Source organism: Lissotriton helveticus, chromosome 1_1 (assembly GCF_964261635.1).
Source record: "Lissotriton helveticus chromosome 1_1, aLisHel1.1, whole genome shotgun sequence".
In the NCBI taxonomy this organism is placed as follows: domain Eukaryota; kingdom Metazoa; phylum Chordata; class Amphibia; order Caudata; family Salamandridae; genus Lissotriton; species Lissotriton helveticus.
In genome coordinates this window covers 152,199,374-152,216,071 of record NC_136057.1, presented here as the reverse complement: position 1 = coordinate 152,216,071, position 16,698 = coordinate 152,199,374, and the positions used below count along the sequence as shown (strand labels likewise).

Genomic DNA, 16,698 nt, shown 5'->3' with positions numbered 1-16,698 from the left:
GGACCAGAGCCTGGGGGATGTTGGTATCAAGTCCTTCCCTGAGTTGGTCCATAACTGAAATGACCACCTTTTCCGTAGAGTGACGGGGCGGAAACCCGCCTGGCAGGGTGAAAGGTGGTAGCTGTTCTCTATAAAGGAGCTGAGCACCTGGGTGACATGGGACTCTGCTACCTTTCCCAGATAAGAAAGAAGGGATATAGGACGGTAATTTGCCGGGGAAGAAGGGTCAGCCCCTGTTTTTTTTAGAATGGGTAAAATTATGGCAGTCTTAAAGGAGGCCGGGACAGAGCCAGAGGTAAAACAGTTGTTGAGGAGAGTAAGGGCGGGGGATGGCCATGCCGAAAAGAACGGACAGAGAATGCGTGCCGGGCCGATATCAACTGGAGAGCCCGATTTGACACGGGCAAGTAAGAGGGGCAAGGATTCTCCAGTGAGAGGGGGGATAGAAGTAAAGGAAAATTGATTTTCAGGGGGTTGGGGAGGAGTGAAGGTGAGGGGGGATGTTGGCTTTGATAAGGGCTATCTTATCAATAAAAAACTCGTTAAGCGAGTCGCATAGGGCCTGAGAGGGGGGAACATTGGGTAGAGTTCTGTCCGATGATGCCAGCTCGTGGATGGTGGAAAAAATCTCACGAGGCTGGCTTTCTGCAGCTAGGATACGTCCAGAGAAATATTCCGTCTTGGCTGTCAGAATGGCTGCTTTGTATTCGTTGAGTACGACCATGAAGTGTTGTCTGCAGGTAGGGCAGTATGCTCTTCTCCAGGCTCGTTCGGCCTGCCTTAGCTCTAATTTCTTAGCTTTAAGGCCAGGGCTGAACCATTTGTTGGCCGTGTGGGTGCGGTTGATGGTAATCCGCTTCAGGGGAGCCACAGGGTCGCAAGCGTTAGCAAGCCAGTGACCTAATGTGGCAGCCTGAGAGTGAGTGTCCATGCCCGAAAGATCAGGGCAGGTGGCGGTTAACGAGTTACAAAGAGAAGAGATGTCAACTTTATGCCAGTTCCTAGCCCAGGTGTTCTTGGGAGGAGGAGGTGATGTTTTATGGCTCAAGTCAAGGGAAAAAGCGAGCAAGGAGTGATCCGACCAAGGGCAGGGCTACATTGGTGTGCTTCCCTAGGTGCTCTACCCATGACATCTTCAAAGGTCAAGAACTCGGCTCCCTTGTGTTTGACACGCTATCAATGAAGCCGCAAGCGACTAAGGTGACGTCCACTTGTTTTGCAGTGCTCAAGTGGCTACATAAGATCCTTTGGTTGATCCCCGCTTCTGTCCAAAGAACGATGAGCCAATCCCTTATCATCTTCATAATAGATTACGGCTATGTGCTGTGTTTGGGAGCCAACACAGCAACTATCTGTCGGCTTTAGCTAGTGCAGGACACTACTACTAGTCTTCTTTATTGGTTGCTCAAATTTACCTCAATCTCAAATCTTTTGCATGAGCTGCAAAGGCTTACGATCTTCAATCGTATCAAATTTAACACGGTATGCTATACATTCAAGACAAAAGCCGTAGTTGGACCTTAGTACATTCGGATCTAGTACTCCCTTATCCTCCTTTTTTAATAATTCTTTTTATTGAAAGTTGGAAACAAAGCAACTATTGTTAATGACACATTGTTACAGCACATGTTAACAAACAATTCACAGTGCAGGGTACGCATCGGTTACAATATGTACAAAGTTATCCATAGCATGTGTAGTATTTCCCCACTCTCATTGTTCCCCGTGTAGGGGCTAATCCTCAAATGGCATACATAACATTCCTCTGCTTTAGTTCCAAGTCCCTCAGATCTTGGTCCACTTTTGAGGACAACCTCTTTCCTCATAAATCACTCTTTCAGCCTACATCCACCAGTCCATGTAATTTTCCCACTCTTGGAGTCTAGGCTCAGCCACCCCCTTCACTTATCTTCCTTCTTGTTCCTTGAGAGGGCTTTGGGAGCTAAAAAGAGAGCACGTTTTCCTCAGCAATGTGAAATAAAGTCTAATATTCAGAGAATAACATGTAATTCCAACAGCCCCAGAGAGTAAGTGGATTCTCCAGTGTTCTACTACAGCTTCACTACAATGTATTTATGATAAAAGCATGGCATATGTGAGTGCCATCTTCATGGAATCAAAGCTGTAAAACTTAAAGCATTTCCTTTAAAAAGAAACAAAATGAGGGAGTTCATTTTGCCATAGAACTTATGGTTAATGCTTTAGAAAGCTAATACTAGGACATACTTCTCAAACATCTTCCTCGTTCATTTCAGTAAAACATTATTACATGCAGACTAAAACATGTACTTTCAATACCAGCAGCAGTCTTTCCGTTAACTCCCTAGAGATCAATTGCAGCCTCACCGCACAGTTCTAATGAGCAACTAGAGCACTAATATTCTATATTTATGACAAGAGTGGCAGGACCGAATGCCATCTTGATCCAAACAAAGCTCTAAAATGGGTTGCACTTTCTACAAAAGAGGCTGCAGTAGATCAAAAAACGAAGGGGTTCTTGGTTAGTGCTCTAGAAAGCTAAATTAAAGGTAAATTTTCTAGGAGGGCTCCACTATCTTCAACTGTTTGTTCTCTTCTCTGACACCAGCCGCTACTGACTCCATGCGTGGACATGTGTTCCAGCTCTCTGCAGGCGTATTTCTTCCCACCATCAAACACATGCCCTTGTGTTTTGTCTTGCTCTCTCCTTCGTGTGTGGCTCTCTTCCTATTTCCCCACTGCGAAACCCACACCATGCTCTATGTAGCTGTCCTCCAGGTGTGCTGTTTTCCTCCTTTATCCTTTACCCCCATCCAGCTTATTTAATTGCCCAAACCCAGTTCATTCTCCCCACCTCCTCCTCCATCGCCTACCCCTCGTGCTCCTTTTCATATTTTTTGTTTTATACACTTCTTGGGGTTCCTTGTGTCTTGCATTAGCTTCTGTGCCACTCTGCCTGCCGAAATGCACTTTAGCACAATTGAAAATGTATTTCGTTTTTTACTGCACTATGTGGCTGCCACCATCTTGGATCGACAAATTAAAAATAAAGTGGTGCCTGCGACATTCCCCTTGCATGGTGCTGCATGTGTCATGCACATATACCAAACGTGGGTGCCAGTAGCTTTATGACAAGGTATGCTTTAATCACATGATGACACATTTCTCTTTTTTTTGCTTTTTATCGATGCCTACAGTACCATCAAAAGCATTAGCAAAGCCAATAGGACCCAAAGGCTACACCTTTTGGCTTTGCCAATGCTTGTTGTTTTTGTCACTAGGCATTTGGGGTTTTCCACTGGTCGCAAATATCGAGAAAAAACATTGGTCCGTAATTTTTCCATGAATGTTAAATGTGTACATGAGTGCCATATCTGACAATACCAAATATATATTTAGTGATAAGATCAGGGTTTATTGTCACTTGGGGATTTAGCATTTGTAGGTAACTATTAGCATGTATAGAATGCCAGGATAACAACAAATTGCTGTGCTTATCCGGAGGGGACTATTTTGTATTTTGTACCTAAGAGAATACAATAGCATAGTCAGTAGATATTCGGTTTTCCAACACACACACACACACATTGAACATAGAAAAAAACCAAGAGTGCAGTGAGATAGTAATTTAAATATATTTAGGGGTTCCTAAAGAACAGGCTACTTACCTTTGATAATGCCTTATCTGTAGAGACTCTATGTAGCTGTAGATTCCTTGCCTTAGAATTACCCCAGGCATCAGAATGGTTCCATACATTTTCAAGCATTTCTCCTGCACACTCGTAGGTGGTGTTGTTCAGATCACTGTCGTCCGTGCCGGAAGTGACATACAGATGCGATCTCGGCACGCTGAAGTCAGTTCATTTTCGCGACTTTCTACGGCAGGAGCTTGGAGCCACAATAAAGACGGACCACTGGTGTGAGTTTCTAGGGCTCTTTGTAAGGGGCAACCTCCTCCTTTAATCAGGTCGCTGAGCAGGGAGGATGGAAGGGTCAGTATGGAATCTATGACTAGATGGAGTTTCTACCAGATAAGTCATTACTGAAGGTAAGTAGTTCATCTGATAGAGACTTCTAGCCACAGATTTTTAAATCTAGAATAGATAATCAAGCAATACCTCCCCAGAGGAAGGTCTGCAAATCCAACTTAGACCAGGAAGTCCTGCAGGAACAAATGGGCAAAATGCAGATCCCAATGGACCTGACTGTCCAAGCAGAAGTGCTTTGTGAATGTGTGCCGTGAAACCAGATGGTGGAGTCTCTCCTCTTCCTTAGAAGGAAGAAGCAAGGCAAAAAAGGTAGGTAAGTTGATCACCTGGCCTACATGGATAGGAGTGACTAACTTTGGGAGGAAGGAAGCACATGTCCAGAGCACCCATTTTCAGGATAAAAAGTATTGAAAGGTGGATGCACTGAGAGAGCTTGCAACTCGCTGACCCTCCTGACCGATCTAATAGCCACCAGAAAGGCGATCTTGATCATTATTAACCAAAGAGGGTAGTAGTGCAACCGCTCAAAAGGCACAAAGAGAGAACTAGGTTGAAGTCCCAAAGGTTCATGATGATTTGCCTGTGGGGGAAACGTCGAGAATTCTCGTCACAACGGGTGACTTAAATAAGGAAGGTTGATTCAATAAATGCAGAAATGTCTAAAAGATAGCCCTTAACTGTGCTCAGAGCACAACCTAGCTGGGCCAAAGAAAGAACAAATAATAGGACCTCAGAAAGAGGAGCAGATAAGGGAATCAATGCTTTTTGATACACACCATGCTACAGATTTGTCCCAGCGGCAGGAATATACTGATTTGGTGGAGGGATGCCTGGCTGCAAGAATAACATCACAGACTTCAGGAGGAAGGTCAAAGGCTATTAATTGTCACCACTCAATCTCCAAACTTGAAGGTGGAAAGTGTTCAGGTTTGGGTGCAGAACCCTCCCCTGTTGTTGGGACAAAAGAATCTCCTGAAGAGGCAGCTTGACTAGAGGACCGACTCTCATGGTCAGCAGCTTGGTATATCAGACTCTCGATGCCCAATCCGAAGCCACAAGAATAACTTGGGCCAGTCATTCCTATCTTCTTGAGAACTATGGGCAGGAATGGTATTGATGGAAAAGCGTACAGGAGGCCAGAGCACCACTTGAGACAAAAAGCGTCTCCGAGCAGTGTGCAGAACTGCTGACATTGCTTGTTCTCGGCAGTGGCCAATGGATCAAACCAAGGTTCTCCCCACTCTTGGAAGAGGGCTTGCAGCACCTCTAAAAGAGATGCCATTCGTGACCTGCTAGATATCGATGCCCGATTTTGTCCGCCCTTGTTTTCAGATAGCCTACCAGGTGTTGAACCGCCAGGTAAATGCGCTGGTGTTCCAGCATTGTTCAGAAACGCTGCTCACTTGAGAAAGGGTCCATGACTTCACTCCGGACTGTGTTTTGCAGTACCACATGGTGGTGGTGGTAACCGAGAACCCCAGCACTAGCCTTTCCTTTATGAAGGCTAGCAAGGCCTTCAATGTCAAGCAAATCACCCAATTCTCCAACAAGTTTATAGGGGTCCGGACAACGCCAGAGATCAGAGTCTTTTGATTTCCACCTCCACCCAAATGGCTGCCCCACACCAGGAGTGACACATCTGCCACTGTAGTCAATTTCAGCTAGGGAAGGGAGAATGGTCTGTCGCTGGCCCAATTCTAGTTCGTCAGGCTCCCCAGCAGGTCTTTTGCACTTTCCTCTGAGATACGGACCATGTCGGAGAGATTGCCCTGATGCTGCGCCCATTGAGACTTCAAGTCCCACTGCAGAACCTGCATGTGCCAACGGACATGTGTTACAAGCAGGATGCAGGAGGCTATGAGGCCCAGCAGCTTCACAGTTTATCTCACAGAAATCACAGAAATCCAGGAAAAAGGCTGAATAGTTGGTATCATAGCTTGAATATTTTGGACTTGCCTATCAGTAGGATAAGCTGATACTGCACTGTGTCCTGAACAGTTCAGATGAAGGGGAGTGTCTGAAAGATAGTCTGGTATGACTTTGGCATGTTGATAGTGATCCCCAGTTAGTGCAGGAGGTTCACCGTAGTCTGGAGGTGTGGGGCGGCTGCTGGGGTAAGCCAGCCTTCAACAGCCAATCGTCCAGGTTGGGGAAGACTGGAGCCCTAGTCCTCCACAGGTGTGCTGCAACCACCCCTATCATCTTGGTGAGCACCTGCGAGGTGCCCGTATAGCAGAAGGAAACACAGCAAACTGAAAGTGCTCGTGGTCCACCATGAACTGCAGGTAACATCCGTGGGCAGGCAGAACGGGGATGTGAAAATATGCATCCTGCAAGTCCAACGCTCCCATCCAGTCTCCCGGATCTAGGGCAGAAAGAACTTTAGCAAGCATGAGCATTTTGAATTTCTACTAGTATAAAGGCCCCTGTCCTTCTTGAGCACCAGAAAGTAGCAGTAATATCAACCATGATCTACTTCTGAAGCCGGCACCCTCTCCCTAGCTACCTTGACCAAGAGAGCCAACATTTTCCTGGGAGATTAAGGAAAGATGGTCTTCTGTCAACCAGTTGTAAATGGGTGTGGAATAACCCTATTGTACAATCTTTAGTGCCCAACAGTCTAATGTTGTTGACTCCAATGGGACACGTGATGTCGTATCCTGCCTCCCACTGGGTGACCATGATGGATTGAGGGTAAACTAAAGAGGCTTGGAGGCTGTGGCTGCCAAGGGAGAGGTAGACTGGCTCAATTTCTAGCTACCTGTTCCACGTGGTCTGTGGGAGCCGCTTATTTGGCCACAAAAAAATGTGGATGCCTGCTGGCCGTGGTGGTGGGGTTGGTATTGACGCAGTTGGAAACACCATCCATGGCCATGAAATGGGCAAACGGCAGACTGGGGAGGGTGAGGGGATCATAGAGAGGCTCAAGGTCCTGGCCGTAGCCCTCAAATTCTTAAAGTACGCTATCGCTGAGTCTGCCTTCACTCAGAAGAGATGGGAGCCATCAAAGGGCATGTCCATTAGCGATGCTTGCACATCCCTGGAATAGCGAGTGTAGGAAGGTGGATACCTGACTATGGTTACCCCCAACTTTTTGCCTAGTGTTTAGCTGGTTTTCGACTTAGTTGGCCTGGGATCCTGCTATTCAGGACCCCAGGCTATCTGCTCTCTCTGTAAAATGGACTCCATGTACTGTAGGTACATAGCAAATTGGATATTGGGTCACCTTTGTGAGTCCCTGTATAGTGTACCATAGGTACCCAGGGCATAGGTGCACCCAAGGCCTACCAGGGGCTGCAGCATATATTATGCCACCCCTGGCTGGCCACCTAAATTGACACAACTGGCTGATCACTCAGCTGGGGCAAGGTTGTGTAATCACCCCTTGCTTAGGTATAGTATCCCTATACCTACTTTATATATAGACACATAGTAACCTATAAGTCACTCCTATGGCAGGCCTTAACAATCCTGGAGGCAGAGGTCTTGATTATGTGTGAGATGGTGCTCTAGAATGAGCTGAGCCTGTCTGCAGCTTTCGAAACCATGTCCTTATAGCTGTTCTATGATATTGCCATACCATATACTCTGTAGCCACCCCCCTTCCTGGTCCCACCCATAGGAGGGACCTAGAAAGTAATCCAGCCCCTTTTAGTTGTATAAAGGTAGGAGCTGAGTCCTGAGAATTTAGATTAATCCTGAATTGAAACTTGACACGAAACTCTGGACCTTCGACATTCTGCTGAAGCTGAAGACTGAAGAATCTCCCTTGTGGCCAAGGAGTGACCACACTGGGCCCCCAGGCACCATCCAGCAAATCAACGGCTTGCTTTGTCGACGCTCCCGGCAGGAACCGAGCACATGGCCTGACAAGACCTAGACTTCCAGACCTCCCTGACCCTCTCTTCACGACTGCAGCATAGCTGAGATCCGTGGAGGCGACAAGAAACGTGGGACCGGACCCCTTGAAAAGCCTGCAACGTGCTAACTGTGCAGCTCCTGAGGCATCCTCGAAGCTGTGCCCTGGGGACTGAGAAACCCCGAACCCGAGCTCCACCTGCACCGAAGATCAGCCCTCCACACTCCACGAGTTCTGCGTGGGGCCCTTCTGTTCTGTTCTGCTCGACGCATTGTCCGGTTGCTGGCCCGTTGGCTATTAGCCTCTGTGACGACAATCCTTTTGATCGCCTGCAGCATCTTTCTGCAAAGGCTCCATAGGCTTCAACGGCGAAACCCGACCCATCTTCACACCTATGCACCCGCCGTCCGTGGGTGAGGTAACTCGAGTACTTCGGTGCTCCCAAGGGTATTGACTATCCAAGTGTCTAGGTTTTTAGTTGTTTCCTCCTAGCTAAACCGGAAGTGCCCTAAATCCTTCTAAATCTAACTTCTAAGTTCCCATTGACCTTACATTGACTCTCGCGTGTGTGTAAAGACACTTCACGCGCCGCTTGTGGGCCTCCTACTTCTAAACTAAGGTTCAGATAGTGTAGCCCCAGCGATTCCCTAGGCCTTTCCTTTTCTCGTGATGTGGTACTTATACCACTTTCTTAATATATGGTTTGCTTCGCCCCTAGGGCCTAACTGTAAATTGTGCGACTTAACGTATTCTGACTAAGTAACTTGTTATGTGCTTTGGCCTCTGATCTCATAAAGAGTTCAGAGGAGTGTGTTAGTAAATAAATACATATATATTTTATATATACCCTGTGTGGTGTCCTTTCATTTGGTATTCAAGGGCTTACATATGCTAAAACAGCTGGCTTTACACGCCCTCAAGAGTCTTTTAGCCTATGACTGTTCTGTCCATGCTACCACTAGGATAGCTGGTCTATAAGGTTGACTTACAACCATCACCATAAGGGTTGTTTGGACTGGTGCAAGGTGTTCACTAGAATAGTGAACATCATATACCAGGCCAACTTCTCACAGCGAGTAGTCTTCAGACAGCCATTGGTTTGCCCAGCGAGTCGGTTGTGTTCAGACCATAATGAATGGTGAACTTTGCTGCATCTGCAATAGCCTGAGAGCGTATGACTCGGGCCTTCTCCAAAGCGAGGTCTAGGTGGCGAAATTCGCTCCATTCGCTGAGTTTCCTGCACTCTGCAGAGCTTGCGGAGTGCAGAAAACTCCGCGTTGCAATGTGCAGCTGAGTTTGTTCCCCGATCGCGAACTGTAAGTTTGCGAGAAAAAGCTGCCACTTGGGTAGAATTTCTTCTCGAGCTGCAGGAATACCAGCACTAACTGCAGTTCGCACTGTACTCTGCCACTTGTGGAACTTCGCAGGGTTTTTTTGAAAACTCTGTGAACTACGCCCAGGCCTATCCAAATCTAGGGGTAGCACTTGGCAACCGAGTCCCACATCGTGTGGGAGAAACTGCCCAAGAGGCATGCGGTGTTCACCGATTGCAGTGCTAGGCTGGTGGAAGAAAACATTCTCCTAACAAAGGTATCCAGCCTCTTACATTCCCTATCTGGTGGAATGGAAGGGAACGCACCAGGGATAATTCTGGAAGTGAAGGCCTGGACAACCAAGCTCTATGCAGTGGAGTGCTGGGTGAGGAAACTGGAGTCCCCTAGGGTGGTGGCGGTGGGCAATCGTCTTGTGCACAGGAGCACCTGGGCAGGGCTTGGACCAGGCCCCAAGGAGGATATTGGTGGGGGCTTCATTAGAGGGGACCAAGAGTTCAGAGGGAGCAGTCCCTGGCCGAAGCACTTCTGTCAAGATGTTAGTCTTGACTGGCACTAAGGGCAGCTGAAGATTCAAGGCCTCAGCCGCCCTATGCATCATCATATCGAAAGAGGGCCCCCTCCTCCGTACCCACAGTAGGAGCAGCGATCAAGCCAGTGTCAGGTGAGGTGTATAACCCACTGGCATCCGCCAGCTCCTCCTACCAGGTGTATTTGGTATCATCCAGTGAGTGGATATAGTCATCTGGGTTGCCATACCCCTTCCATTCATCCCCTGTATCAGGCCTGTCAAAGACAAAAAGGCCCTGGCCCAGGCATAGAAGGTATGGCTCTGGATGGTACCAGAACCAGCATTGTCAGACACCGGTCCTGCTCCATGTCGAAGCCGAGGAAGATGGAGATAGCGTCATCAATGGGCAACACTGGGAGCAGGTGCCAGAGCAGATCTCTGTCTCGCTGGCAGTGCGGCTCTGGATCACAGAACGTATCCATGGGGCCTAACTGGTGCCGACGGTGTACCCGCTGGCAGGAATCTAGCGGGGGCCCCTCATTAACCACAGGGGCCTGAAGGTGCTCCAAAGTGGTCGGGCCACCCAAAATAAGGTGCATGGCCTCATAGAACTCATGTAGTTGGGCAGGTGTTGCTCTGGGAAAATCGGGGAAGACTCTGGTTGGGGTTCCATGGAGGCCAGGGGCCTGGAGTGCTGATGCTCCCTCATCTTGTTGAGGATTTGGACAGATACAGAGAAGTTGAAGACCTCAGATTTGTGATTCTTGTGCGACTTACCTGATGACAATTTTGACCGGGATGGCGACCATCGGGTTCATCTCTGTGAGTGGTCCCGGGACCCTCCACGTAACAAGGATCTTGATCATCGCTGGATCGTCTGACGTCTGGTGACAAGGAGCTTGAGAGAGCACTGCTTTAGAGCATTCGGGTGCATGGTGCGACAATCGTCATGGTCTTTCTCAAGGCACCATAGACAGACCAAGTGGGGGTCTGTCACAGACATCTGTGACAGGTGCCACATGGTTTGAAATGCTATAGTTTTTTGGGGGACATCCCTGTCATACCAGGAAAAAGGATTTTTCTCAAAACGTTTCTGACAAAATATCGAAAAAGATGCCAGTCAAAAAGTGACTGAGGGGTACCTCTTCACAGATTTGCGCTATCTGGCATGGAAAAGAATGAACTGACTTCAGCGCGCCAACATGGCATCTATATAGGTACTGCATACACCACTCTTGGCGCTGACGTGAAGCCGACCAACGCCACCTAACGGCGTGCATGGGTATTGTTTGAACATTTCCCGATCCAGACTGACACCTGGGGATAATTCTAAGGTAAGAAATCTGCTGCTAGACGTCTTTATCGGGTGCAATTTGGAATAGCAACTGAGTCATCAGCCAATATGTTAGTGGCAAGAGCTTGAAATGTCAGACATATTTTTGCAGATAGGGCAGTCAAATGGGAAATAGGTGGAAAGATTATAAACATAATTTTAGTCCACTATGTGCAGGCAGGCATTCACCCAGATACCCTTGAAGATAGCGTTAACAGGGTCAGATTAACTTAGCCCCCATGTTGTCTGGTAAGAAGCAGATCCCCATCAAAGATTATCTCCAGAACACAAAAGATTGAGGACTGGATGCATTGTGTTTATTACAGTATGAAAACTCCAGCCTTGTGTTCTGTGTACAGTCTAACCAATCTCGTGCTATTTCTGGTGATTGACATGGCCAGATGCTGAAAAAGACCTCTATGTATGTTCTGGAAAGATAAAATAGCCAGGATGTGAGGTATGAATGTGGTGAGAGTCGAATTCAGTCATGATATGCTCTGGCCCCTGAGCAAACACGTTTTCTGAATATACAAAAGGTTTAATCTGACCACTGGAAGGAAAAAAATAGACTAATTTACTTAATTTTTAATTTTGTAAGCTGACACACAAGTGGGACACAGTGAAAACCCCGATAGTCTGAGGGCCAGGGAATGCTTATAGTGATGTTTGACAGTTCACAACTCAAAAAACAGAAGCCATGTTAGCATGTATTAATGTCTAGAATGAGCCAGAAACCTCCTGGGTGTGCCCAATCTGATCGGTACCTTAATCTTCTTAAGTCTTGACATTTTCGGAACATACAATGCTAGCAATGGGGACGTGCATCTTGTGTGTTTACTTCTGATTAGGTTCTTGACTTCACGGACACATAGAAGAGAGGTAATGCTAACATAGTCTGAAGTGATTCAAACCCACACCTCCTGAAAAAAGTTTGTCACTGATGAACAAGTCTTTGTAACTCTAAAGAGTAAATTATGACTAGATTTTTGATGAGCCAAATGTTGATATTTAAAAAAAACCTGCTAATATGCTCTGTGCTAACACCAGTCTTCATGACTGTAGAAGACGTAATGTGAATAAGGAACCATGTCTCCACATTTTGTAAGAAGGTCATATTGCCAGACACTGTGCAAATCGTAGTATTAAGGATTCCAGAAGTAGTGACGTTATAAATATCTTGATGTGCTTTAATGATGCAAGTTTAGCAATTGCAGTATCTGAAGAGAGCTGTATCTAGAGGTCTAGCAGCACCAAAGTGGTGTAAGCATGAAGCTAGCCAAGAGCTCTACTTTAAAGTGTGACATGTATTTTTTGAAGAGGTGCTATTAGCAAGGCCTGAGCATGATGTTCATGTTATGTGAAGATGTGATATGCATTGTGAAATTATACTTGACCACCTTGGAATGGCAATGATAACATGGTATGAAGGGATTTCATTTGAGCTTCCTTTTTCAGAGGTAAAGGGTGATACCAGTCCAGATTTCTCCAGAAGAAATTATGTCAACACGGTTGGGATTAGGCCCAGTTGAGAGGTGAGTCTAATTTAGATTTCTCTTGAAGTGAAGTTGTCAGCACGTTTGAGAGGTAAGCTCAGTCTATAACTCTTCTTGAGTGATGATGGTAGCAAGATGTGAGGCAAGACCAAACTATATTTCTGCAGGTCAGATAGTTTTGAGTTCACCTTCAGTTAAATATGTCTTGATGATTCCCAAAGCACTTTCAAACCATGAGAGATGGTGATTTAAGATGAAACAGATCTTAATGTGTCCTAAACTGGTGAGAATAACACGGCCAGGAAGAGTAAGCAGAGGCATTTGTAGACACAATGTTCATATGATATGAGTTGGATCTAAAGTACATATCTTATTCCTGTAAAGGTTGTAGGTAAATAATCTTAAAAAAGAGAGAGTTAATGTAGGCATGGATGAATCAATCAAAAGTTTGTGAAGAGACACTGATATTTGATTTTGCTGTGTAAACTTCCTCGCTCTTACTGAAGAGGTTCCCGTACACAAAGAAACAGAGGTGATGCTGGCATGATCTGAGGTGACCCATCCTAGATCTCTTTGACAAGAATAATTCTCATAGAGTTCATGTTTCCTGTCTGTCTAGGGACACCACAGATGGGTCCTTTATGTTCACCATCTTCGATTCTCCAGCCCTCATTCCACGGCGTCCTTATCGCTACTTGAAGTCAGAGGTAAAGTAGGACACTGGATATTCCATGGTGTCAATGCCTAGGACCTGGCAAGTGCTGATCAGCTGCTGACATGCCTTTTCTCGGGTTTCACTAACACAAGCCACATTGCAGAATGGCTCCTCATATTCACTGGAGATCATGTCATCATCTAACATGTTCAGCCGGATCACACCACGCTTATGCAGGGTTTGCAGGGTCTCCATGTTGGCTGTGGTCTTCAGTGCCCATAGATGTAGTGAGACCACACACATGACACCTACCAAGTAGGTCTGTGGCCGAGCACGATGCACTGGCATCAGTGGTGGCACACTACAAGCCACCATTACACTGGCTAACATGATATCTTCTCCATAGATCTCCTGTATCCAGTCACGTAGGTAGAATCCGCCCATCCGTGGGTTGATTTCAATCAGTTTAGGTCCAGTCTGCGTCATCTTCAGCTCAACATTAAAGACGCCATCTGTCAGGCCACAGCCAAGGCAACACTGGTAGGCAGCCATCACCAGCTGAGCTTCCTTATCCGGTGGAAGATATGTGGGCATACAGGCTGCTGTCTCTGTGAAGTAGGGCACCCTGGTGGGGCCATTATCAGAGACAAACGCTCCCATCAACCGACCATCATAGATGATAATGTCAACATCATGTTCTGTACCAGAGACATATTCCATCAGCAACATGGCATTGCCCCAGCCCAGCCCAATGCCAGGGTAGTCGGTGTCTTCTTTCAGGTCACTTGAGATCTTCTCGTAATGCTGGTGGCACTGCTCAAGATTCTCTACAAGTTTTACACCCACAGCTCCAGCCCCAAACTCTAGTTTCATCACTCCAGGGAAGTTGAGGTATCGAGAGGCCTTCTCTACATCAGCATGACTCTCCAAATGGCAGCAGGGAACAGCATAGGGACCTGCAGCTGTTACACAAGTACTGCCCTTTTTGTGGCGGAGCAGGTGGAGGTGGGTGCGGCTCTTTTGCTTTGAAATGCGCATGGCGGATACTGGGCTACATCGAAGGCCTAGCTGTTCACATACCAAAGCAGTGAGGACCATACAGTCATCCCAGTAGGAGAGGCAGCCATCGAGCTGTATTTCACGGTCACGCACCATCTCTGATATCCACTGGGCATGCTCCTCATCCCGCTTGTGGTCAGTGACATCATAGTGAATGAAGTTGTGTACAATGCTTGAGGCAAAGTGGTTTGGGTCTGACTCAATCAAGTGAACCTGAGGACAAAAAAAAATTCTGTGTTACTCTCTGCACACTATCCCGTTTACCTAGTCATCCATCCACCCAATTCACCACCCATCGGCCAATACCAGCATGTTGTTAATCTCTTTTGTACTATCTGTTCCACAAATTCATTCATCTATCCATATACCAAACAATCCATCCCACCACTCTACACATCAAACCACCTGTGTAGCAACCTATCCACCCACATTAACATTGATATGCATAAATAATTGCTCACAAAATAATTTCTACATCCACGCCTCATTGTATCTAAATTTAGTAGCAGCATGATGATTTGCTTATTGTGTACAAAAAACCCATTGGGGTTAAAAATACTGGTTGCACAATCTTTTCTTACTGATTGCTGCAACGTCTTTGAGATAGATGGGTAATTTGCAACCAGTTGGAATGGATAGCTGGCGGAGCACATTATTTCTGGTTGGTTGATGGTATAATTCAGGGATGGGAGGCTGTATGTGGACATGGCTTCCATCCTGAGAGCCTATATTTTTACATTTGTTGCAATGTTTGGAAAGCCCCATCACTGACAATGTACATATAATCGCAGACACAACAGAGCTTAGCATACATCTTTTTAACATAGATGCAGGCAAACCTAGAAAGCCTTAACAGACCAGGGGGCATATTGATTAACATTTGACACAACGCAGCACAGCAAATGAGACTGCAGCACTGCATTGCATGAAAGGCGGTGGGACATATTTTTTTACTTTTACCCCATCTCGCTCAACCAGATGTCCGTGTTTGGTGCTTTGATCTTTTAGGCGCTCTTTTCTACTAAAAAACATAACAAAATTCGTAACTACGGTTGTAGTGACTTGATTTTTTGTCACTTTGGCGTTAAATAATTTATTAAAATGTACTCTATTTCTCTAAATTCGTGTGGGATTTTTCTCGTGTTGTGTTATCACTTTATTACTGTTTGTGTGCTGCATAAATTCTTTACAGTTAAATCTACCTGCTTTTTGTGCCAAGCTACCTAAGGATAAGCACAGGTTAATTTAGTGACTTTCTGTGGTTCTCCCTCCCAGGTATTGTGGCTGTGGCTTGACCACGGCTCACACCCCAGTCAAACACCAATCCAGTCGCTCGTGTCCGGGGCAGACAGGATGTGAGCGGGAGTGAGTATTTTGAATTTGTCCTTCCTCAAGAAGGCATTCAGAGATCAAAGGATTTCCTATAACTATCTAAAGAAAATAAAGGCATGTAATGTAAATAATTGGTCTGTTATCATTCTAATCCGTTCAGTTGCAATGTTATTTTGAATGCTGGAAAGGGGAAACGGTAGTGTAAATGTAGGGAGCTGCAGTCTAGGGACCATAGAAAATAAAGGACCGGAACTTAGAAGTTGCACAAGGTGGCCTGTGTATGGCTAGAAAGTTATAAGAGGTGCATGTTAGGGTGTGAGATAGCGTTTAAGTGTCACTGTCTGATAGTCAGTCAGGAGCCAGACCTTTTACAGCTTTGAGTACTAGTAGCCTATTCCTAGCAGTGATGAGCAGCTGGTAAAATGTACAGAGGTTGGGTGGCAAAGTTTAGAACTTATTTAGTGCTGATTACAAGTAACTAAGAAAACCTACTTAAAGAGATGGGTAGGATAAGTTACTTACCTGTAATCCTAGTTCTCTTCCAGGGGTATACTCATCATAGTCATAAGCACTGAATAGTCCCGCCCACGTGCGGGATCCCGGAGCAATAGTCAATAATATGAATACATCTACATATATACACATATAAATACCCATATATATATCAAGGGTGAAGGGGTTTGGAAATAAACACTTTTGTAACTGGATATTCGTGTGCTTGCCGTTAATCGACCGACAACTGGTGGATTGTGTGTTCATATATATATATATATATATAGATAATATGCATATACATATGCAGCCTGAAAACACCATATTAGGCTCCAAAACTGTCTTTATTGCATGTAAAACCTTTACATTTGACCAAATAAAGACATATAAATCACCATATATGATGTATGTAAAGAAGAAAACTGCCCTGAGTTTCTTTGAAACACACAACCTTTATTTTCAAAGGTAAAAACAGGCAGGATCATAGAGGCAGGTTTAGCCTAGACAGGCTGCATGGGAAACCATTAGAAAATTGGCGCCGTGCCTTTAAGACCTCCAGGAACCCCCAGGCTCCCATCATGCACCACAGGTGACAGTTAGGTCAGTTCCTTTGGACGGCGTATAACAGTGTAATCACAGCATGGGTAACGGGTACATATATAGGT

The 16,698-nt window shown here is 45.9% G+C and overlaps 1 protein-coding gene across 1 annotated transcript in view; it reads right to left on the bottom strand.

The window, feature by feature from the left end:
• Positions 1-11,572: 11,572 nt before the first annotated feature.
• The window catches only part of LOC144775216 (carnosine synthase 1-like), a 543,733-nt gene continuing 538,607 nt past the window's right edge, over positions 11,573-16,698 (bottom strand). Inside the window, exon 10 of the mRNA XM_078659222.1 lies at positions 11,573-14,422. Coding sequence (XP_078515348.1) covers positions 13,187-14,422 — 1,236 coding nt within the window. The 3' untranslated portion in view covers positions 11,573-13,186. The remainder of the gene's footprint in view (positions 14,423-16,698) is intronic.